This window comes from Tachypleus tridentatus, chromosome 13 (assembly GCF_004210375.1).
Source record: "Tachypleus tridentatus isolate NWPU-2018 chromosome 13, ASM421037v1, whole genome shotgun sequence".
NCBI classification, from domain to species: domain Eukaryota; kingdom Metazoa; phylum Arthropoda; class Merostomata; order Xiphosura; family Limulidae; genus Tachypleus; species Tachypleus tridentatus.
In genome coordinates, this window is record NC_134837.1 from 209,810,288 (window position 1) to 209,835,659 (window position 25,372).

At 31.5% G+C, this 25,372-nt stretch overlaps 1 protein-coding gene across 1 annotated transcript; it reads right to left on the reverse strand.

Moving 5' to 3' along the window:
• Positions 1–1,226: 1,226 nt before the first annotated feature.
• Positions 1,227–19,501, reverse strand: LOC143237886 (metallophosphoesterase 1-like). Its single transcript, XM_076477600.1, has 10 exons — positions 19,392–19,501; positions 15,875–16,119; positions 14,027–14,199; positions 12,430–12,500; positions 10,529–10,670; positions 8,401–8,587; positions 6,280–6,348; positions 5,589–5,711; positions 3,638–3,778; positions 1,227–2,839 (listed from the first exon to the last, which is right to left on the reverse strand). The coding sequence occupies exons 2-10, from the start codon at positions 15,986–15,988 to the stop codon at positions 2,666–2,668; spliced, it is 1,194 nt and encodes a 397-aa protein (XP_076333715.1). The 5' UTR covers positions 15,989–16,119; positions 19,392–19,501; the 3' UTR covers positions 1,227–2,665.
• Positions 19,502–25,372: the final 5,871 nt, after the last annotated feature.

The window sequence follows — 25,372 nt, forward strand, 5'->3', positions numbered from 1 at the left end:
GTAAAACCATTTTATTCTTTCTATTAATAGATTATTTCATATTTACACCAAATACTGACTAGATAAGATTATGTTTTTCAAAAACTAGTTGCATCCAAAAGGAAATGCTACACAAACAAAAACATGTGTATCATCGGTGCTAAATGGTAATGTTTATATTTTAAATATTATACTCAGAAATGTTGCCTTCTCAATTATAATTTTAATTATCATCACAGTCACTCTTTGAATACACAAAACAAAAGTATTTGGTAATTTATTTTTTCAAGCATAGCATACAGAGCCCTCTACCTGATACTTTAGAGATCCTTTTAAAATATGTGAAGAAATTAGGCTTGCAATTAATAAACGGAACTTAAAATTTATGAGAGAGAACTGAACTAGATTAGTACTAGAAAATGGTGTTAATACTTCTGTACAACAAATCCTATATTAACTACAAACAGATCTATATTGTATACGATTCACGTTAAAATAACATTAATATTATCTTCATTCTCCACTTCAACCTTGTTCATCAGACTGAACGTGCTTGGTGTAACTAAAGTACTTACAAATTCTGGATGTGGACAACCTGCTCAGTGTGCAAGTTTGGATGTATCTTTGTGAAATTTCCATCGTCACACAATGAAGTTAAATGTAACGTAGTCTAAAGAGAAGTTCACACGGCTGAATTTCTACATCAGTAATAGCTAACGATTCTCTGTCTTATAATATGGTTATCAACCAACTGGTGTACTTTTTTATTAAACATACATTGGAAATGAACTTAGAATAATTGGTTTATTGGAAATAAAGTGGCTCCCATCTGAGCTCATTACTACTGATATAATCTTGGTTCTGTGAATATTCTATGAATTACAAAACTATTATTTTTTGTAATTGAAAGTTAGTAGTTTCCAATAAATTACAATGACTTAATATTTACTGATCTACTGTAGCACCCACGATGTTACACTTTTACTATTATTTATTTTACACCACCAGAACTTGTACCATTCTTTCTAATGAATCATTGAAGCTTACTTATAATGGCTTTTTATCACAAGAAATTTGTTTTTAATCATTATGAAAATAACTGAGGCAACCAGTGAAAGTAAAATAATCTTATATCCAACAAATCATACCAGTCATAAGTTAAAACACCATCTTTTATGTTCAGCTAATTACCAGGGAGATCATTATTTATTAGGATATATATATGAAGATTTGCAAATGTTACCTAAATCATATATACATACAAGTATGCATATTAGTTTCATTAACACTAGCTTTTTTTTTTACAGAACTGATTATAATTAGTCCTGTAAAAATCTATTAAAAGATAAAAAAAAATAATTACAACTTTTAATTTTCTATAAGAATAATGTTACATTTAGGTGGACTACTGCCACAAGTCTGAAGGCAATACATTATACAGAACATAATAATTAGAAACCAGTAACTTATTTTTTTGCTCTTGGTCAAAATAAAACTAATTCCTTTATTAAAATGGTATGTTTACTTCCTTTTTTCAAACACAGTACAATCAATCTTCTAACAAAAGGATTCTTTTGTCTCATTTATCTTCTTCCATAAAACATGGTGAAATATTTGATATAAACAGCAACAGTATCTTCTGCAGAAACACTATAATAACACTTCAACGGAGAACAATCAATGAATGAAATACGTTTTAAGTTCAAACAATGAAAAAATACAATTTGTGTATCATGAAATACTTTAAACCAACTGTTTTATTAGCTTATGAAGGCAAAAAATAGCAAAGTTGTGTTTGACTTCAACATTTTTACTTTCATACATCACAAGGCCTTCAAAAAAATTGTGGTTTTATTTTCTGACACAGAAGAATGCAAGAGAGATGGGTAAGTATGAGTTTTCCTTTTTCCTAGATGGGTAAGTATGAGTTTTCCTTTTTCCTAGATGGGTGTTTTTAAACTAAGGAGTAAAACGACTGTTTTGCCACATAGGGAAACAAAAAATCTTGAAACAAATCTTGTTTTTAAGTTAAATTTTATGTAAAATGATTCAAGGGTTATCTTGGCTAGTGGGAAGGAAGCTAGGTGACACAACCCACCACCAACTTGTGGGCTATTCTGATGAAAGAGAGAGATTTGACCATCACTTTTATAATATTGCCATGGCCTTAAATAGCACAGCATATTTTGTTACACTTGATCAAACAAATTTAAAACTGAAGAAACATAAATGAGATGGTTGAGAACTTTGAACTAGTTTTCTTTTTTAGGCCTAAGATTTTCTACTAGTTACGATGATTAGATTAACACATGCTCACAAAAAACAACAAATCTAACAACCAATTATGTTCTGCTGTGAAAGGATAAAACTACAAAATGACTGAATGAACTATAATGTTGAACAAATATTCCTAAAATAGTTTTAATTAAAAACAAATACTTCCAATAAAGTAAAACAAATTCTACCATAATTCCTAGCTTTTTTAAACCTGTACTATAAGCTTTAAAAAGACTAACAAACAATCATCATACTACAGTTGAAAAGTGAACTTTATATTCCTGCATGAAACACATTTGAAGACCAAACCATGTGAAAATAGACCCTTTCTCTACTGCTAATTTTTCACATCTATAAATACAAAAATGTTTTAAATTGTGTATACAGCTCATTACTTAATATGCTTGAATTATCTTTTTTCCTTCAGAGTTCTTCCAGGTACTAAACAAAACCACCTCTTTCTTCCTTTCATTATAAACCACAATATAATTAAACTACCCCCAACAAAATATAACATAAATACAGTGTTCTCGACTGGCATGTAGCATTTCCTGAGACTATAGTTGTTTGGGGTAAATATTCCCTGTGAAAGAAAAACAAAAACTATCAAGGTATAATAAATATTTTAAAATATTTACTGAAATTATACAAGTTTAAGTATATTTAAAAATTATCACTTTCTTGTTACAAAGTCCCATCCCCTCCTTAAAGATGAAATAATAAAGGAATATTAAACTAGGTAATCTTGAGAATCACACAACGTTCATAAAACTAGAGGTATCACTTCTAATGACACATTTTTACTATGTCACACACTCAATTTTGAATATGTTCTCTATCTCCATGACAGCCAAAATAATAAAAATATTGATTTCTTGTATCAAATCAACTTTCAGTTTGCTGAGGTTAAAAGTTAATCAACAGGTGTTTAAACTGACAGCCATATCCACAAAAGTTATTATTTAATTAGTTGGTGTCTGAACTTTCAGCCATATCCACAAAACAGTTTTTATTTAATCAGTTGGTTTCTAAACTTTCAGCCATATCCACAAAACAGTTTTTATTTAATCAGTTGGTGTCTAACCTTTCAGTCATATCCACAAAACAGTTTTTATTTAATCAGTTGGTGTCTAAACTTTCAGCCATATCCACAAAACAGTTTTTATTTAATCAGTTGGTGTCTAAACTTTCAACCATATCCACAAAACAGTTTTTATTTAATCAGTTGGTGTCTAAACTTTCAGCCATATCTACAAAACAGTCTTTATTTAATTAACTTAACTTTCAGCCTTATCCCTAGAGGTTTTTTTCTAATTAATTAACTGGACATGCCATGTAGGTTTCACACACTCAGGACCTTGGTCAAGTTCATTATACTAACCAGCATGAAACTAGGATTTTTTTTATTTCGCCAACTAAACGATGGAAGTGTCCACTCTGGAATCCCTTCCCAATGCTGAGAAAAGCAGCCGTGATGAGTATGACCACTGAACATAACTCTTGGGTTGAGGAGTTTTATAATCTGGGTAAAACAATGGAAGAAAATACTTCACACATCAATTCCAACAGAGGAAGCATTTGTTCTATGGAACAAAGTAAAATTATTAGGCTTTAAATATTATTAAATAATTGAACAATGACAACATAATTGTTATTAGAAAAGTTAAGTAAATGAAAATACAAGGTGATTCAAAACAAAGATACCAAAAAAAAATGTGAATAACTTTTTATTATTTTAAATAACACCAAAATACAAAACAGGATTTTTTGAAAGGCTTACAAGTTTTATTTTAGGTAATTATTACTTCTATTAATTACATTAATTACCATTATTATTTATGAATGCATTTTATTGTAGATTTCAGAATTGACCATGTTTTATTTTGAGTGAAATGACAAGTCCCAAATAATGTCCCTGATTTCACCTCTTTGAAATCCTCTGGGTTTTTTTAAAAACAAACATTGGAATATTGATGAACTGAAACTTTGTACCCATCCTTACAATTGTGTTGGAAAAAACATCCTCAGAATTTGAATGCAGAATTAGATTGATTGTAGCTATTGATGGAAGATATAAGGTTTCAATTTTCATTTTTACCTAAAATAATACAAATGTTATTCAACTTTCAGGTATATGCATTCTGAGACTGTACAAAAAGCAGTGTATATGATCGTTTTTCATGCTCACTATCAACCAAAATATAACCAACATACACACAAAATTATAATATGTGTTATGCATGACTATTTGTAAAGAGAATATTAATACTGAAGAGCTAAGTAAGACAAACCTAGATCGAAAGTAAGGACTGAAGAACTAAGTAAGACAAACCTAGATCAAAAGTAAGGACAGAAGAGCTCAGTAAGACAAACCTAGATCGAAAGTAAGGGCTGAAGAGCTCAGTAAGACAAACCTAGATCGAAAGTAAGGACTGAAGAGCTCAGTAAGACAAACCTAGATCGAAAGTAAGGGCTGAAGAGCTCAGTAAGACAAACCTAGATCGAAAGTAAGGGCTGAAGAGCTCAGTAAGACAAACCTAGATCGAAAGTAAGGACTGAAGAGCTCAGTAAGACAAACCTAGATCGAAAGTAAGGGCTGAAGAGCTCAGTAAGACAAAACTAGATCAAAAGTAAGGACTGAAGAGCTCAGTAAGACAAACCTAGATCGAAAGTAAGGACTGAAGAGCTCAGTAAGACAAACCTAGATCGAAAGTAAGGACTGAAGAGCTCAGTAAGACAAACCTAGATTGAAAGTAAGGACTGAAGAGCTCAGTAAGACAAAACTAGATCAAAAGTAAGGACAGAAGAGCTCAGTAAGACAAACCTAGATCAAAAGTAAGGACTGTGTAATGGCAAATCCAAACCTCTGTACATGACAAAACAAAAATTAAAAACACTGTATCAATTGGAAGGATTCACAGTCACCTCCAAAACCAAGGGTACATTTTATATTCTACATTACAGCCTGTACCCTGGGATCCTTTTAATTGATACAGTTTTTTATTTTTGTATTGGCTCGTTTTTGGTTATAACAAATTATACATGACTTTATATATGTATTTGTGTGTGTGTGTGTGTGTGTGTGTGTATACATGTAAAACATTTGACTTGTTAGCTGGATATTTGAAAAGTAACATCACATAAGTAATAAATTAGAGTTAAAATCTCTAAAATGATTTTTTTTGCTTTGTTTATTTGCGTATACATTAATGTACAATTCTAAACTTGGGATCAAAGAAAAATATCTAAGTAGCATACATAAGCTCAAGAATACTGCTTTGTAAGATAGACAGTATTTGGAAGTTAAAAATCAAGCCTTATTTTATTCGTACCCTATCTGATGCTTGTTTCGAGAGGCACTCCCAATGTTCTCTGAACTTCAGGTTTTTTTCTAAAGGAGGAGCAGAATCTGGTTCTGAACATATGGCATCAGATTCTCGGTACATTGGAAAATGCTGGAATAATAGCTATAACTATTACAACTATTACACTATCAGTCATAAAAACTTTTGAAACATAAATATTTCCATCAACAGATGACAGCATTAAAAACATGAATTTTTAAACATTTGATATTTCTATAAAAAGAATTCAATACATAGTTTATCATCAAAATACTATAGTATATCTATGGAAATATTGTGTACTTCCTAACTTCTATAGTATATCTATAGAAATATTGTGTACTTCCTAACTTCTGTAGTACATCTATGGAAATATTGTGTACTTCCTAACTTCTATAGTACATTTATGGAAATATTGTGCACTTCCTAACTTCTATAGTACATCTATGGAAATATTGTGTACTTCCTAACTTCTATAGTATTTCTATGGAAATATTGTGTACTTCCTAACTTCTATAGTATTTCTATGGAAATATTGTGTACTTCCTAACTTCTGTAGTATATCTATGGAAATACTGTGTACTTACTTACTTACTGACAAATAACGCCAGTTCTTAAGTGTTGTTTAACAACTGCACTTCGAAATAATATTAATTACATGAATTTCAGGAAAACAAACCTGTAAAAAGACTGGTCGGCTGTAAGATGGGAGAGAACCATATCTGTGGCATCCAAAGTGAGCTTCACCCTATAATAAATAGTATTAGTAATAAAAAGCTGAAAAAAACTTTTAAAAACTACTTAAAAAGAAGCAATAACAAGTTCACAAAACCCAAATATTAGTTCAGCTATAAACATAAAGTATTACATAATTAGGTGTTGAAACACAGCAAGATGATTTAAAACCAGAAGATCAATAAGAGAAGTAACAAATATATCAACTGTACAAATATGGTGTAGTAGTATTCTGTAAATAAGGGACATAATGCTGGTTTAATCTGGACACTTCTGGCTTCAAGTAACCAGATAAACATAAAGATGTAAATGAGAGGCATAATGCTGGTTTAATCTGGACATCCTTGGCTCCAAGTAACCAGATTAACATAAAAATGTAAATGAGAGGCATAATGCTGGTTTAATCTGGACATCCTTGGCTCCAAGTAACCAGATAAACATAAAGATGTAAATGAGAGGCATAATGCTGGTTTAATCTGGACATCCTTGGCTCCAAGTAACCAGATAAACATAAAGATGTAAATGAGAGACATGATGCTGGTTTGATCTGGACACCCCTGACTCCAAGTAACCAGATAAATTTATTTATGTAGTTTTACACTTATGGCTAAAGAAAGTGTTATTAACTGTGCTGCACTCAACTTTTTGTAACTTTTGTTTTGAACAGTAAGCTGCACTTTTAACATTATGTTTTCTTAATTGTTTGTTTTGAATTTTCCACAAAGGGTCACAAGGGCTATCTGCACTAGCTGTCCCTAACTTAAAAGTGAAAGACTAGAGGGAAAGGAAGCTAGTCATCACCACCCACCATCAACTCTTATGTAACTCTTTCACCAATGAATAGTGGAATTGGCCATCACATTACAATGACCTTACAACTTAAAAGTTGAGAATATTTGGCAGGATGGGGATTTGAACTTGAGACTTCAGGTTGCAAAAAAGAGCATCCTAAACTTTGGGCTATGGTGAGCCTACGATTTCTTAATACTTTAAACTAGTCACACTCCAGACATTTTCACTTCATTTTTTTTAATGGCATGAAGGAAAACATGCGTGTTTGAAAGTTAAAGAAGAACGACTAATTTACAGCAACAACAAACATAAGGAGTAAAATAATATTTATAGTTTTGAGTGAATCAAGATTCTTTAAATGGTAAATTAACTTAGCAAATGCATCCTATGATGTTAAGAGGTCGTAAAACTGGAGGCAATTTTTCTTTGATAACTATAGTAATGTTTATATTTTTAAATAATTATTAAAACTGATTACTTATATTGGTATGCTTGCACTCAATTGATACAAATGATTTAATATTTACTAAGCATTTCTTTAATGTAATATTACACAAAATGTAGTGACAAATGTAAATAACGGTTCAGTAGTAACATTCATTTTAACATGCCATTCACAAGCCAATGAGAGACATTTTTGTTGAAAACACAAAAACTACCCAATTTGGTTTTTCGTAATTTGAACTGATTGATCAACTAACTAATAACTACACTCAGTTGACTGAACATGTTAGCAGCTGTGACAGTGACTGATACCTAATCACCATAGCCCTACTGGAAGTCCTTACACATTTTTATTCAATAAACTCAAAAAAGAAAAGAGGACAACAAAAGCTGTCCATTTAAATAGATAGGTTTGTGTATCAACTTTATAGTGTACCACTGAAATTAAACTTCAAATTCTTGTTTACAAATTAATTACATACACTGCAATTATTTTTTTGTTTGTTTGATGTTGAGCTGTACAGGACAGGGGTCATTGCAAACAGTAATTATTTTAATGACACCTATAGTGACCAATAACAAAAAAACTAAAACTGAATTTCTTTCATGGAGAGATACTGACAAAGTATTCCACACACAGAGGTATATCAACAGTTTAATAAACACACACAATTATGCAGTTATGACACTAAAGCAAGAACGAGATTTGAAAATTTGTTTTGCCTTTTACAAATCACTAAACCTTCCTCCTATGTTTCATTGTAATAACATGTTAATAATTTATGTATGTGAACATTCATTATATCTTGAGTTAAAATAAAAGGCAAACCTTTGTACAGCTAAGAAAGTGTGCTACTTCACGCAACTGGTCCTCAGCTTCCTGGCAAAGACTACAACCATCACCCACCATGGCCATGCTGTTCAGCATGATAAAAATGTTCCCTTGGATAACAACAAACTGAACGGAAGAAACATTGAATGCCCGTTCAAATCTTTCCTTGTGGTGTTTTGAAACACTGTCCAATAAACCAAGAATAAATATTAAAATAACACATACTACAAAAGGGCAAAGAAAGAGGACTTGTTTGTTTCACTGAAAGTTACACAAAGGATTATTGGTATATAACCATCCTTAATTTGGAATTGACAGACACAATAGAAGAAAGCTACTCATAAAGGCCAGCCTCCATTAAATGAGGTGAGCTTTGAATCTATATATAAAACAGTTCTAACCAGGGACAAGCCTCCATCAAACTGAAGAGGTAGTGTGAATATTATACATTAAAAGAAAATGGAGAAAGAATAGCTGTGTTAACATAGCAGCAGGAAAGAAACCAAAAACTGGAAGTTCTTTTGTTCATCAGGGGTAAATTGGATGTGTTATCCACCTCCTGATAAAACAAAAAGTTCACTCTTTTAAAGAACTGGAATCTTTCATCTGATGCAAAGTTTTCCTTTTCGTCCCACATCCGTATAACATGTGTGTCCACAACCTCTTTATGGGCTACATATGTACTTTAACAAAAATACGAATGCTGTGTGGTGTTCTCCATGGTATACCTCAATAAACCAACTGACAAAAATGTACAAGCAATCATTCCATTAGTTAAATAATTAATGCTAACTTCAGATCAGAACAAGCCACCTGCTTTGAAGAAAACTAACATCTAACTTGGTATGAGTAATTACAAAAGCTAATTAAGTCCACTCTTCTAACACCCTTATTTATACAGATTAGAATGATGACTTCATCAGTTGGATATCCACACTGTACATCTTATTTTTAATAGATTTCTAGCTAGCCCAATAATCAAAACTTACTCTGATTTTTCTCTTTTATACCTTGCATGCCCAAAAACAACCTGCCACAAAGTACACTGTATGTGTATGTGATGAATTATTTAATGTCAAATAAACCATGAGTTATCAGTAATATTTCAGACTTGTTTATTCATAAAACAGAGAGAAGACATTGCCAACTAGAAGTCAAGAACCTAACAATACATGAGAGAAGACATGGCTAACAAGAAGTCAATATCTTAAAATGATGTATAAGAGAAGACATTGCCAACTGGAAGTAAAGAACCTAACAATACACGAGAGAAGACATGGCTAACGAGAAGTCAAGATCTTAAAATAATGTATAAGAGAAGACATGGCCAACTAGAAGTCAAGAACTTAAAATCATATATGAACCTCGATTCCTAATTCTTTCAATTTTTGGAGCGTCATCCTTGACAGGTCTCATAACACTGATTTTTGTTGATCTTCAGTCAGCTCATGCAGAACCAACTTATCTAACTTTTCATCTTTCCAAACACACTTAGGTGGTTGGTAATGCTTGATTTGCTGGTGTCTAGCTTTTCTACAAGCTCATGTACTGTTGTGTGAGGGTCTGTCTGTTTTCATTTGCTTCCTTCCACAAACTTCGTGGTCTTCAAGACTTTCATCTCCATGTCGAAACCTGTACATTCAATAACAGATTCATGGCTAAATCCTGGTTGATATTCCATGTAATTTTGGTGGTTTTTCGTCCAAGTTTGAAATCATAGAGAAAAATCAGATGGAAGTCCTTGTCCATGCTGCCTTGGGTGTTGTGAAACTTACTATGAGTAGAAATGAAACAGCAGATGATTGAGACACCTTGTAAGTGACAAATGTTGGATTAAACCAACCAACCAATGTAAAGTTACTCAATATTCAGCTCCTAAATGTCATCATGAAAATTCCTATATTTATTTCTGGACAACCAAATATTTAATTTGCACTAAACTATATGGAGAAAAAATATTTTAAGCATTAAACAATAGAATATCCTAGAAGAAAAATAAGTAAAATTAAACAAATCTGAGTAAATAATACAATTCCATATATGTAACTGTTGATACAAGGACAACAAATATGATACGTACCCTAAAGAAGCCAACCGAAAGAAACTTAAAAAGATTCACCCATACCTGTAGTGAAACCCAATATCATGATTTCCAACAACAACATATCTGTTGGTTTTCTCAGGTGCATAAAATAAACTGTTGTATCTATTGACATAGTAAGAAAACTCCTTGTCACTGCACCAAAGACCTTCATCAAACACGTCACCTAGAAAAGTCACAACAAAAAGTGTTCAAAACTGTTTGTAAGAAAAATTGACTTTAACACAAAATCATATGGCATTTGAAGCAATAGAAATTCCATAAAAGTCAAAACCTAATGAATGACAGAAGGAAATAAACCATTAAAAGTTGTTAGAAACATGTAGAAGGAGGAATGGGAGAATGGAAGTGGGAGGAAGAGGGGGAGAAAATAAACAAGAAAATTTCCAACAGATAACAGAAGGGCTTTTCAAATATTAATTGGGACTACAGACACCAAGTTAAATGATTTCAACCAATACAGATCTAAGTTTACCCTTACAAAGTTTAAGCTAAGTACTTAAAGATTAAAAAGTTATTGCAATACAATATTGTTGGCCCTGGCAGGGCCAGGTGGTTAAGGTGTTCGACTTGTAATCTGAGGGTCACGGGTTCGAATCCCCATCGCACCAAACATGCTTGTCCTTTCAGCTGTGGGGGTGTTATAATGTTACGGTCAATCCCATTATTCGTTGGTAAAAGAGAAGTCCAAGAGTTGGCAGTGGGTGGTGATGACTAGCTGCCTTCCCTCTAATCTTACACTGCTAAATTAGGGACAGCTAGTGTAGATAGTCTTCAAGTACCTTATTTTGTGGGGAATAGAGTTGTTCTGTTTATATGAAATATGTGCATTTATATTTATGTACAAAAGAGTTCAATGGACTATCTGTGCTATGCCAGCCATCAGTGTCAAAATCTAGTTTTTAGAATTAGATATCCTCAGGTGTACTGTTGAGCAAGTAGAATACAACTCTGTATTTAATTATTAGCATTTACAAAAGAACAACCAATGAAATTCTTTGTAAGAATGGTAACCCGCTTATTCACAACAGGTTGACCAATCATAAGCATGGCATACAAAGGCAACTTAATTACCAACTTGAAATTAGACAACTTAATTATTTAGAATCATATTTATAACACTTTCTAATCCTTGTGATTATTTTTCAATGGGATTAGAAAAGTTATTTTTTAAACTACAAAAGTTTACTGATGCAAGATGGAATATCTATGTTTAGGCAAGATGATTTGAACTGTCCACTCAGAACTCCATGGTCTATTTCGTAGACACAATAGAAAAGGAAAGGATATTCCAAATGTCAGTGCTGTGTGGTTTTGTCATATGTCCAGATCAGGAAAATCAGTCTATTACATACATAGCTTTGTTAATCTGCGTACAAGATTTTATGTGATAAATTATATATATATATATATATATATGTATGTATGTTTTTGCAATGTGTAATAATTTAGCCATTATATTGACAACAAAAACAAATTTTGGGTCATAACATTTGAGGCCACACTATTACATTTCTCGTTTACAGATAGCATATCAAAAATCATTTTTATACCACTGTACATATATATCTCAACTACTTTATACTTTACCATATACATTAAATGTTCCAAAACTTACAAACACCAATACAGACCCTGTTGATTTCAGAAGTTACCATAATAAGAGTTGATTCCAACACATGTGGTATAGGAAACTACAAACATCTCAAGTTTAATTTACTTCTACTTTTGTATTAAACTCGTGCTGAGGATTAGAATGTTTCTGAGAAAGTGGAGTCTCATTCCATGCAAAGATTGTTCATAAAGCTATTACAAGTGTCAAAGAAACATTTTTAGTCACAAGTGTTTTGTTAGTTTTTAAATGAGTGGTAAATAAAGTGAGCAAAGCTTAACTAATATATTTAATAACAGAGAAATGAACTTACCTAGTATAAAAATAACATCTGGACTAAATATTGTTAATGCTGTTTGAAAAGCACGATGCATTTGCCACTCCCTGAAATACAATGTGTACAATGTGGTTCAAGTGTTAACAACAAAACATCAACTGCAGTAACAGTCTTATGAAACAAATAATAAATATTCACATACATATGGTACACCTTTCAATTTGTTTGCAACTACAAAGTTACAAGAAAATGAGAGTGTTGTATAATTAACACTTAATTACATTTAGATTGTCAAGAAATATTTGACAAGCTGCCACAAAAAAGGCTTGCTAAAAAGTTGGAGAGACAAAAACGATTACATAAAAAATATTCGGAAGGTTGTTATAAGTGGAGTCGTGTCACATTATGTATCATGAGTGAGGTCCATCAGGGATCAGTATTAGAACCTTTGATCTTATTGGTTTATATCAATGACACAGATGAAGGGATGGTCAATATATTAGTTATATTTATTACTTCTTTACAAAAGGAATATATATGTATGGTAAGTTGGGCAAATAAATGGCAGATGATGTTTAATTATAGTAAATGCAAGGTAATGCATATGGGACATCACAGTTTGAATTATGACTTATTTTAACTGGATTATTCTTAACAGTGCTATGAAAGGAAGAGATCATGGTGTTCTGGTTCATCAGTCTTTCAAGCCATCTAAACAATATACTGATGCTAGTGGTAAGGCAAATTAGAGTTTTACATTGTGTGTACAGAAACAATGAATATAAGTTTAGAGAGGTTATAATTGCATTTTACAGGTCATTAGTTAGGCCATATACAAAGTACTGTGTTTAATCTTGGGCTCTTCACCTTAGAAAAGTCACTGAATTGTTGAAAAACGTTCAGAGGAGGGCTACTACGATGATATAAAGAACTGACCCACAAGAGGTGATCTGATTGTAGTATTTAAGATTGTTAAGGGAATTGGCAGCATTAATACATAATCGTTTTTAATATTTAATGGCAAAAATGGTAAAATTAGAGGATACAAACAAATTTGGCAGGGTAGAAGTCTGCAGGTAAAACAGTCTTATTTTTCTGATAGGGTGGTTATCCTTTGGAATGGGTTGCCTTCAAATATGGAAAATGCTGTTAATGTAAAGGCATTTATGGGAAAGCTAGATAAATATTTTAATGATAAGGGTTAACTTTGAATGTTTAGTTTAGTCGACAGGACAGCCTATATGGACCAAAGTGGTCCTTGTTGCTCTTTAATGTTATGCCATGTTGTAGAACATTTATTTTATTTATTTAGGTTTATATCTTTCCTTGGATCAAATGTTGACAGTTTCATAATACATAAATTGGAAGCCACTTTTACACACATTATGCACAATGTTGTTTCTAGGTGATAAAAGTTCTTAGGATGGACTACATTTGCTAAATAACACATCAAATATGCTGATTATTAGAATTTGCATTATAGTTTAATGACAATAGCTCTTAGATTCTGTTTGAGATGTGAAACAGAACATATATTAAAGACTGGATCAGTTGAGCATCTTGTATCTTAATTTTGGAATCTTGTTTAATACATAATAAACAATAAAATTCAAGAACTAAAATTTTCTCCTACCTTCGAAGTTTATCAAACCAGTGTCCATTTCTGGAACCAAGTAAATGAGTGTCAGCTAAAAGCATGACTCGGAGAGGTGTGTGACTCTGGCCGGGTAGGATTCCACTTTCTGCAGAAAGTGGATCTAAGGTTGGCCACGAGCACTGTAGTAGCACAATATAATATATCAAGACCTAGTTAAAAAAATGAAAAGAGAAATAACTAAGCAACCAAAATAATATTCACAAAAAATTAAACAAATTAACATATCTTCTTTCTACAAATAATGGTATGGTGGAAGAATTCTAACATTGAGAATTCAGTGAAATGTTTTTTTTTATATAAAAGCAATGCATCAAAGCAAAACAAGCCACAGTTATCACATGGTTGAATTTTTCTTTTATATATGAAACATTCCTGTTTTAAAGTGATTTTTGATCCATGTAGGAACAGATAAAATAACTATGAGGAACAGTCCAAAGTTCTCCTCTCCAGTGAGGAGATTATAAGAACTGTTTCTGAAAAAAAAGTAGGTTTGTGATACAAGGTGATATCTTAAACAGTTTCTATATTACAAATTGTTCAACTGTACTGTCAGCTCTATCATTTGAAAATTCACTTACGACTGGAATAACAAATTATTCTCTGATTTCCTTATCCCCTATTTATTTGTTTTTTCCATTAAAAGTTCCTATACTCAATAATTATTTTATTGGTTAAGTTCAGTACTGGCAAAAGATGCTTGTGAAGACAAACACACAATAAATTTTTCAATCAAGAAAGTTTATACAAACACGTATTTGGGTTTAAAATAATATTGATTCTAAAGACAAATACAAAAATTAGACTTGAGAACATACTTTGGGATATGTTGGCAGAAGAAGGAAATGGAAATCTGTCTTAAACATTAAGCAGTATTTAGCCTAAACCTGTACAAACTGTAAGCTCAACCCTTTTTAAAATTGTACTGCTTACATTATATCTAATTAAAGTAGTAGAATATGTTATCTCAGACAAATGTAGGAAAATTAAACTTTAAAGATATTAATGAAGCAGATGATGAAACATTTATCAGTTATTTCCTAAACCTGCTGTTTGTGGGTTCAGTCACAAGTTTGGATGTCCAAAATGAAAGTTATGAGCACTCTTTAAATATTAAATATGCATTTACAAACACAAAAAATATGTTGATCACTAGAACAAAATGTCTTCAAACTACTATAATTTACTCAACTTTCTCAGAAAGCTTTAAATGGATTAAAATTCCTTACAAGCTTGAAACAGCCAAGCATAAAAACCACTAATCAAACAATTTTGTTCACTTGCATTTAACAGCAAGAAATTTAAACAACAGCTCCTAATGGAGAAAATGTAAATACAAATCTTGAAAACCAGAGAGAGAGGTAATGGGTTTGTCTGGACAGTTTGACAAATTTATTGATGTCTCAGAAAAAGAAGGAAAGAAGTTCTGACTTGAAGTTATTGTTTGTCATTATGCATGATATGCTTCTAATTGTTAGAAGCTGTTAAAGCCTATTACTGGAAGTTAAAACTTCTGACGGAGATTTGGAGATGTCATATGAGTTTTTAAACACTACCTTTCAAAATTAGGAATTAAAAACTTGGGTATTATAAATATATATCAATACAGCTGGCATACAAACATAGTCTATTATTCAAATAGATTAAGCTTCTGGAAAACACAGTTTCTTAAATTTGGATGAAAACTAACAGAATATAAATAAACAATTATTGGTAAGGCATGTTTTTTCTCTCATTTACTTACACGTTATCTCCTTTATATGTAGCATCCAAATGGTTTCAGAAACAAGCAAAAGACATGAACTTAATAGCTATAAATTAGCTTACCTCACAAATAAAGAGCAGACATAATACAAGAAGCCAGAACTTGCCGACTTCATTCCACCTACTGAACCAGCCAACAGGACCTCTATTTTCTGTCATAGTCCACAAAACTTTCATTGCTTTCAAACTTCAAGTCATTTGTTAATGATAATTAAGATCCACAGAGATTATATTTATATATAATCTGTGTAGTTCTGTTACAGGTCTACTCACATGTTACATTTTTTCCAACTGGATGAATAGAAGTTCTGAAAAAAAAATTATATGGATCAGCCCTTAATTTATACTGCAAATTCACCTCGGAAAATAATACAGAAAGACTTGGTCATGTTTATGTGTATTTCATGTGAAAGTATGACTTCTTACAATGTAAGAAAACATTTTAAAAATAATTTGTTTTGAAAACCACTGCTTGTCATTGATATGCATGTCAACTTTATCAGCAACAAGTTTGTCTTTAAAAAAAGGAAAATATCTTTTCTTCCAGCCACATAAATTCATGTCCTGGAGTTAAAGAGCTAATCAAATGACTTAGATGAATTGAATAAATGATTTTCTATTTTGGAAGAGCAGAATGGTGACTGCAATTCATATTTTGACAGCTCCTTATCAGCAATTATTTGCAGTTGAAATGGAAAACTTAGGTACTGTGGTTAACTTTTAAAATATTTTCAACCTACCACTCCTTTATGCAAAGCTCTGCAAGATTCTAGATACTGCTTAGTTTAACATTCTTTGAAAATATGTAGACACAATGGAATCACATCAAATAGTCCTAGTTTAAGCACCTTAGGCTATAGATGCATGCACAGAACAAGAGCCTAAGATACTTTCTGGAGAAAAACTACAATGACCTATGTAATTTTTATATTATACAAAATTATCTCTTTATTCTCTATCAGTAAAATCATTTAAAATGACCTATATTGACATATGCAAATATGAATTTTAACGTTTATTTCCTCTAAAGTAAAATAAAAATATAGGTCTTTTGAACAGGTGGTGGTAATAAGGAACAAGATTCATTTAGTGTTCTCAAACCGTAGATTACACTTCGAGATGATTACATGAAACTACAAAGAGTATTACAACAGAGTTAAAAGTATATAATCTCAGATTCTTTCTGAACACCAGTATATGCAAATATAGGCTTCATCACTTCAATCTCTTCACTATTTGGTTGGGCTAGAGGAAAACACTCCTCTTTTTATTTTTTTAAGTTTAGTTGTAGTTTTCTTCAGATTTTCCAACAAAGCTATAAGTTGCCAATCTCAAAGTGATTGACTACAAGGAAAACTGCTAGTTAACATCACCAACAACTCTTTTCTTCTTTTTTGACTAAATTGTGATTTAACAGCCACTTCTATAGTGCATCCATGGCCTTAAAGTACGCAGTATGTTTTTGAAGCAACAGGACATGAACCATGAATCCTTGGATTTATTTTTCTGACACAGTAATTACAAGGCCATGCAGATGTTTGTAATTATTTTTAAAGTCCTAAAATAATTTTAAAAAAACTTTATGTGAAGAGGTCTGTTATTACACAAACATTATTTTTCTGGTGGTGGTAGTTAAACTATTTTAGTTACCCAATACATGAGGGATCTTGAAATTTCTCCCTCAGGTCCTAGTGTGAAAGATTCTGAGATATGATTTTAATATTCATAATTTATAGAAATTAAAACATCGAGTCTTTTAAACTACCACAATAAATTTCATAAAATTTCAAAGCAACAAAACAGAGTGTATTAGCCCATCAAGAATGTCCCTTCCAACTCCCAACTATAACCACCCCTTACAACTCATGTATTCATCCAATCTTTTCTTGAACTCAGTTAAATTGTCTGCTTCCACCATCCTTGAAGGCAGCTCCTCCCAATATCCAACCACTCTGTTTGAAAAGTAATTCAGTCTAAACTGTCTTTACTATTTCCAGTAAGTTAAAAGTTCTCGAATTTACCATCTTTATCACAAATATGACCTCTGAAACATTTACTAAACCATACTGGATTGTTCCACTCCACTGACACCTTTTTGTATCTGTAGTAAATATGTATGATCTGTATACATATCAGTTTTTCTCTGAATGCTTTTCACATCACAGATTAATCAACATCTCTTTAATAAAAGATTTCAAGATACAAAAAAGTGGCATGTTACTACATATCAGTACACAAATATTTATTTAGAAATTACATGAATGTTTTTCAAAGAAACAAAGTACATACAGATCTCAAGACAATAAGAGTATAGTCCAGCAGTTAAGCTTGTACCTTAACAAGGAACAACTAAACACACACAATTTGACATTCAACATTTTTGTTGCCTTTATGAAAAATGCATTTCACATCTTCTCACTGCATTATTAAATCACCAACTCGCCTCTCAAAACTAGTACTATTAATAGTAACTCATTCTATGAGACAATTACTGTGTTAGATACATAAAACTCTCTCAACTAAAACTTAGCCTGTCTACTTTTTCTTACTTAAGCTTGTGTCCTCACATTCTATCATCTTCAGAATACAGCAGAGACAAATCAAAGGCCTTTAGTCTAACAACCTCCAAAATAATCTTGTAAATTTTAATGAGATCACCTCTTACCTTTCTCATAAAAAGACAAAAGTAAGCAGTCACAATCTATAATAAGTAAACTTAATATTCCAAAAAGTGTTTAATCTCAAAATTTAAGTTGAAAGGAGGTCCAGTTTAATCTACACTTTGATCAATGTGTGTTATTGGGTAATACTAGTTTTGGGGGAATTACGCTTCTCATAAGTAACCCTGAACACAAGTTAACCAATGAGTGAAATGTATAAAACAGATATATAGTAATTATTCTACAAAACAAGTACAACCCAAGAATTTTGGAATAATACACTTGTTTATTATACTTGGTACTGCACAGTTATAAACTGTGAAGAACTGAATAGTGGCCAAAGACTATTAGTAATGCATTACCCCCATCATTTTAAAAATAGTTCAAAATCCACTTGTTATATTTAATTTTAAATTACTTAACAAATTAGGCTCTTCTTATAGTTGTACTACAAGTACAAAAAATTGTACCTGCTTTATACAGTAACACTAATATCAGCGTTACAACTTATTACTTCACACTTTATTTCATTCAAATTTTGTACAAAAGTACAAAGCTTGTAGCTGTACAAATTCGAGTAAGAAACTATTTATTTTACTGTATTATATACTATAACCATCAAGAAAGTTATGCCTAACTGTAATAATTATCATAAACTACAGGGTAAGATTAACACACATCATTATAGATTTGTGTTACTTACTACCAGTATCATCGTATCTAAAAGCATTACATATAAGGTATTAGTGCTTTTAATTCCATGTATCTAGCTGACATCCGCATACGAACAATAAAAAACAAAACACAGTATTGCTTGAGGATTTTACATATATGTGGCTTTAATTAAACTAAAATACTTAGCTAAAACTACTTGAATAATGAAAAATTATATTTTTGAAATAAATTAAAAATTTGCTTACGTGTAATCACAACATATGTTCAGCATAGATAACACAGCAAGTTGAAAAACATTAGAAACAAATTTAAAATATTGTATCTAAGATAACAAGATAGATGGCGCTATACACAAGTAAGACAATAATATAATAGTGTAAAAGCAAAAATCAAAAAGATGAGCCAATAAAAACAATTACAATAATAATTTAAATTGATTAGGCCATTACTTTCAAGTTATATTTATATAAATATTTTTTCTACTTCATTTAAGTTTTGTACAGCAAAGTCGTGTTGAAGACGTAAAGAGACTTTTTACTCAAATTTGCTTCATACTCTTAATCTTACTGTAATCATACTATAAAAACCCTACAATTGTGATTAAATAATGCTCTCGGGATTTTTTGAAACAAATATTATTTGCTCTCCAATACTTGCTCTCCAATGAAGTGTTCAAATTACTTCTCATGATTCACATAATCTTAAATTTAACGGTAGAGGCGCTTAAGTCTTTTTTAATCACATATAACGAAGTTTTCTAAATTGTCATTTATTTTTACTTATTTTTTCTTAATATAATCTATTGATCTGTTCATCACTCTTCCTTTTGAGTAAGGTTAAGTTTTTTGGAAAATAAAGTTACTTGTATTATTTATGTCAAATAGCCCCCAGTTTAGGGTTTTTTGTTACCTAGTTGTTTGATGAAAGTTAACTATTATAATAATGAAAAAAGCGTGTTTTTAGTACCCAATAACGTTCAATAGAAAGGGTGAGCACTAGATATATTTAATTTTGTAATTTATAGCAAAGCTACTGAAGCTAACTGTCGTTATTCCTAATTTTGAACTACTGACCAGATGAAAGGCAGCCAGGATTTGACTGGCACTCTTATTTCGAACTCATAGCTTAAAATACGGGTAATAGTATTTGGTATCATGAGTATTTTAATCCAGCTTATCAGTTCTGAAGTCTAGAGCTCTGAATATAGGGCCAACCTCTGCCCTTGGTTGAGCACCTGAACAACAAGAATATACATCTGTGAACTGATGACGTATACAGAGTAGAAACTGTAGTTAGTTTATTTAAAAGTAACATTTACAAACTCTTTACGTATCATACACACGTATTTGTTTTAGCCACTGCTTTGGTATAGATAACGGCTGCGTTGACAAGTTCATTTATAAAAGATTTAGATATAAATCTCTGTTTTAGGTTTAACATATTATTACATTCTTCATTATTTAGTACATAATTATGTATAAGTACTGCTAGTGTGGTAATACAGTGATACAATACTTGTATCGTATCGTGAAATTTTTATATGGTTTATATATCTTCACGAAATTTGGCAAGCTTTCAGCAAATATTATAAATCTTTTGCACAGAAAAAAATCAGAAGTTCTAACAAACTATTGTTGCTAAAATTTATTGCTTAGTACATGGAATCAAGGTAGTTACTGCTCCGAGTGTAAAGTTATTTTTATATTAAGATTAAAAATACTTTTCTCCTTTAAAAAATGAACAAATTTCTTTAATGTAATCTTTAAAGCTGCTGAAATGAATGTTCAGCTTTTTTTTCGACAAATCCTTATATTTTATCTACTACCCTTATTCACTACCCTAATTTTATGTGAAGTCGGGCAGTTTGACCAGCATCGTAATCACCATAAAAATACGAAATAAATCAAAATTATCTTCTTTCTTTCTAGAATTACTCCAAATTTTAGTGGGAAACTACATTTACTTACATGAAATAATTTAAAGTTCTTTATATTATACATCCGTTTCTTATTAAATTTTATTGTAAGTATTGTAACAAACTGTTGGTGAAACTTTTGTATCTAGGTACCTACCGTTTGACAGCATCAATATTTAAATACGTATCATATTGACTACTATCGTATCATATCAGCGCTAATAATTATTAATCTATATTCTATTTCCGTCGATGCAACGATTACTTGAATCGGTATGGAACAAAAAATAAGAAAAAAAGACTAGCGTAATGATTCAGTAGTTCTTCTGAATGGTGTGTGATGTTAATTCAAGTAAAGAAAAATATTATTAATATAAATAGCTTGATAATAAACTAAAATAAATAAGTTGATATTAATAAAAAATCACAAATTTACCTCCAACAGAAAATAGTTTAAATATCATTCATAAAGAATTACACTTTACAAATTTAATTCAGTTCTAGCACTTAATATTAAAAATATTGTTTTGATCAGTGTTTTTTATAGGAACTGTGTTTCTAACTATAACGGCTTTAGTACTGTTGATATTACATTCTAATTTAATTATAGTAATAAATTCTTATAATTAAGAATCGGCGCAGTGTGGTATTGACTAGCTGCTTACTGCAGTCTATCATTGATAACTCAGAAACAATTGATGAAGATACCCCTCGAGAAGATTAGCACGGAAATTAAAACAAACAACTTCGTTTATAGAAGAAGAGAAAACAATGGGCGCGTGTTGTTTCCAAAGATATGTAGATAAGACATTAGAAGTACATTTTATTTTATTTATAAAAAATAACCATAAAACTAAATTATTAGGACAAGATAAATATACTCCCACCAAGGAAAGTGCATAATGACTCTCGTCGTAAGAAAATTGTGAAATTCAACCACATAGCAAGAGATTATAGACTAAAAAATGTCACATATATATCTCGTTTACACGGAAACTATGAAACAGCAGTTACTTAACATCGGCCCGTCATGTTCAGGTGATTAGCACACTCGACTCTTAATCTGATGATCGCAGGTTTGAATCCACGTCACACCAAACATGCTCATCTTTTCAGCCGTGGTGGCGTTATAATATTTCAATCAATCCCACTATTCTTTGGTAAAAGAGTAGCCCAAGAGTTGACAGTGAGTTATGATAATCAGCTGCCTTTCCTTTAGTCTTAGAGTGCTAAATTAGGGACGACTAGCGCAGATAGCCCTCGTGTAGCTTTGCGCGAAATTCAAAAACAAACAAACACGATTGAATATCTGCTGTTTGTCATTTGTGTAGAATCGAACCCTAAATTTTAGTGTTGTACGTCCATAAACTTACTATTGACCCACTAGGGTGATTTCTAGCAATAGATCAATATTGAGGTGGTTACTTAGTTAATGCTCTAATCGTTTTTATTATTTTAATAAAATTTTAAATGTTGAAATTATGGAAAAATATTCAAAAGAAAGACAAATTATAAATATCGGCAATTTTTTTGACAGAAACTTATTATTAATTTTCATATTTAATTATATCTTTTACACAGTTGGGTAAATGTTGAAAAGTTTGTATGTAATTCTGTCTGTCTTTCATATGGGATATTTTCATGTAAAATCGATTTAATAGCGAATCTAAGACAGAAACAACATCAGATTCTATCAAGATATTTTATGGAAATATTGACAATTTGACCGAATTTTGAGTTGCCTGAGAAATAAACAGATTAAACTCATTTAAAGAACAATGAAAACAATTTTTATTCAGACGTAACAATAATACAAAAAAAATCGTGCACTGGTAAAGATCAATGGATGATCTCCAAGTGAAGATCATCATCTTTACATCTTTCAAGAAGGAACTATAATGAACTAGTCACGATGAAATGGACAAATAAAATACACTAGAATATAAAATGTAAACTCGCTTTCTTTGTCCAGTGAAAGGCGTCAGCTGTCACTTTCAAACGATGCATAATCGATCAGTCAGGGGTAATTCAGTGATAACATGTTCAACTCATAGTCTGCTTACAACACTTACTCATGGGCAGAGGAAATGTCACGTACCAGAGAACAAAGAAATGAAACAATCAGCACAAAGCAAATATAACAACATTTTGAACCACATGTGACTGTCATGATAGTGCAAGAACTAAATAACAGAAAAAAAGTGTATATCATTATGTAAGGTAGCTTAAAGAGCTAAGATTCCGGTTTTGATGCTTCTGGGATACAAACAGAGAAAAGCCATTGCGTGACTTTGTGCTTAACAACAAAACTAATTATTATTTGTAAATTGTGATTGTATTTTTATGTTAAGATCCATCTGTAAGTATTTAGAATCACGTACATTTTTTTAAAATCAGGTATTCATAATATCGCCAAAGAAAGAAAGCTGAAACGACAGTTTGTAACTTCTAATATATTTATTTAAATAAAAACATAGTAATGGCACAAGTTTTCATGTAAACAGCTAAAATCTATTTGTTTATTTCAGTAAAAACTACATTGTGTGGCTGCTGAGGTCACCGCGTGGAACTAAACTTTAGATTTTAGCGTTGTAAGTTCGTAAACTTATCGCTGTCCTATTTGGGGGGTAGTAAATTGGAGTTATATTTGCGTGGGTGAAAAGAAATGGTTCTCAGTTTTAAGTTGTCCAAACTTCCCTGTTTTCACACATCTTTATACGTATCCCCCCACTAAAAAAAGGTTTCTCCTTTTGGCTACCGGATTTTAAAACTGTCAATACTCAAATAGTAAAGTTTATTTGAAATGTCTGCACAAGGTGTAATGGAAATTTATGTTTAGAAATCTCTGTGCGAGGTCGCTGCCTAGGTTATTTCAAGTTTAAAAATTATGTGCGATGTTACAAAAAATTCAATAGGGGAAAATTATTGTAATACATTAACAAAAGAAAAGTCAATGGATAAAGTTTAACAGTGGAAATATTATATCAAGAACCATCACACATGGACTCTTTTCTCTAATTCTGATATCTTTTTGTGGTACCATTTAAAGTTGTTGTTTTTCATACATTTTTAAAATATTTCATGTTAATAATCTATCTTTCTAGCCCCCCGCTAGTACAGCGGTATATCTCCGGATTTACAACGCTAAAATCAGGAGTTCGATTCCCCTCGGTGGGTTCAGCAGTAGCCCGAAGTGGCTTTACTATAAAAAAACAATTAACATTGTAATTAAACCGTTATCAAGGTTGTTTGTCCGGCCCGGCATGACCAGGCGGGTTAAGGCATACGACTCCTCATCTGAGGGGCGCGGATTCGCGTCCTCGTCGTACCAAACATGCTCATCTTTTCCCCCGTGGGGGTGCTATAATGCGACGGTCAGTCCCACTATTCGTTGGTAAAAGAGTAGCTCAAGAGTTGGCGGTGGGTGGTGATGACTAGCTGCCTTACCTCTAGTCTTACCTCTGCTAAATTAGGGACGGCTAGCGCAGATAACCTTCGCAGTAGCTTTGCGCGAAATCCAAAAACAATCAAATAATATCTTTCTAGAAATTTCAGCTTTCACAAAAACTGGTAAAAACATTGAATGGTTTGTTTTTTCGAATATTTCATCAGTTGGAGAGTGATACGACATTAACTTACGAAAGGTATGTAACAATTTTTATAACCTGAAGAGGGCGTAAACTACATGTCGTAATATAATAATTAAATATTAATTTGTTACTCATAATAATATTTAGTAATATTTATTGTTATAACTGGATTAGAACAAAATACGAAAAATCTACCAACCGAACTGATCATAGTTATAGCTATAAGAACTATTTTTATAGCTTGTGAAATGTATCACAAATACCTTTAGAATATTCAACAAATTCTTGTCACATAAATCCCAAAACAATACATTGTTTTATTAGATTACTGTAGAAACACATGAAAGTAGTCAGCAACACATACATACACGGTTTCAGGAAACTATGACATCAAGTACCACCACATGAAAGATTAACTTACTTTAAAAAACAAAACACACACCAAAAAAACACTGGTTATTAGGGTAAAACTATGATGGGATAAAACGTTTTGTAGTTCTATATAATGATGAAAAGATAATAATAAAACAACTATTAACTAGTTTTGAAAAAATCAGACCCACTGCTAGCAATTACATTAATCTTTCATTATGGATTCTGTGTGAGGGTAGTGTTTGGTTTATTTGAAATTTTTAAATTAAAATTATGTTTGTTTGTTTGTTTTGAATTTTCGCGCAAAGTTACACGAGGGCTATCTGCGCTAGCCATCCTTAATTTAGCA

Excerpts from the sequence above, each read along its gene's own strand:
- LOC143237886 (XM_076477600.1), bottom strand. The coding sequence starts at position 15,988 with ATGAAAGTTTTGTGGACTATGACAGAAAATAGAGGTCCTGTTGGCTGG. Across the intron at positions 8,588-10,528 it reads GATATTGGGTTTCACTACAG|TGTTTCAAAACACCACAAGG; the intron begins GTATGGGTGAAT and ends TTTATTGGACAG. Across the intron at positions 6,349-8,400 it reads ACTTTCTTAGCTGTACAAAG|GGTGAAGCTCACTTTGGATG; the intron begins GTTTGCCTTTTA and ends TATTTATTATAG.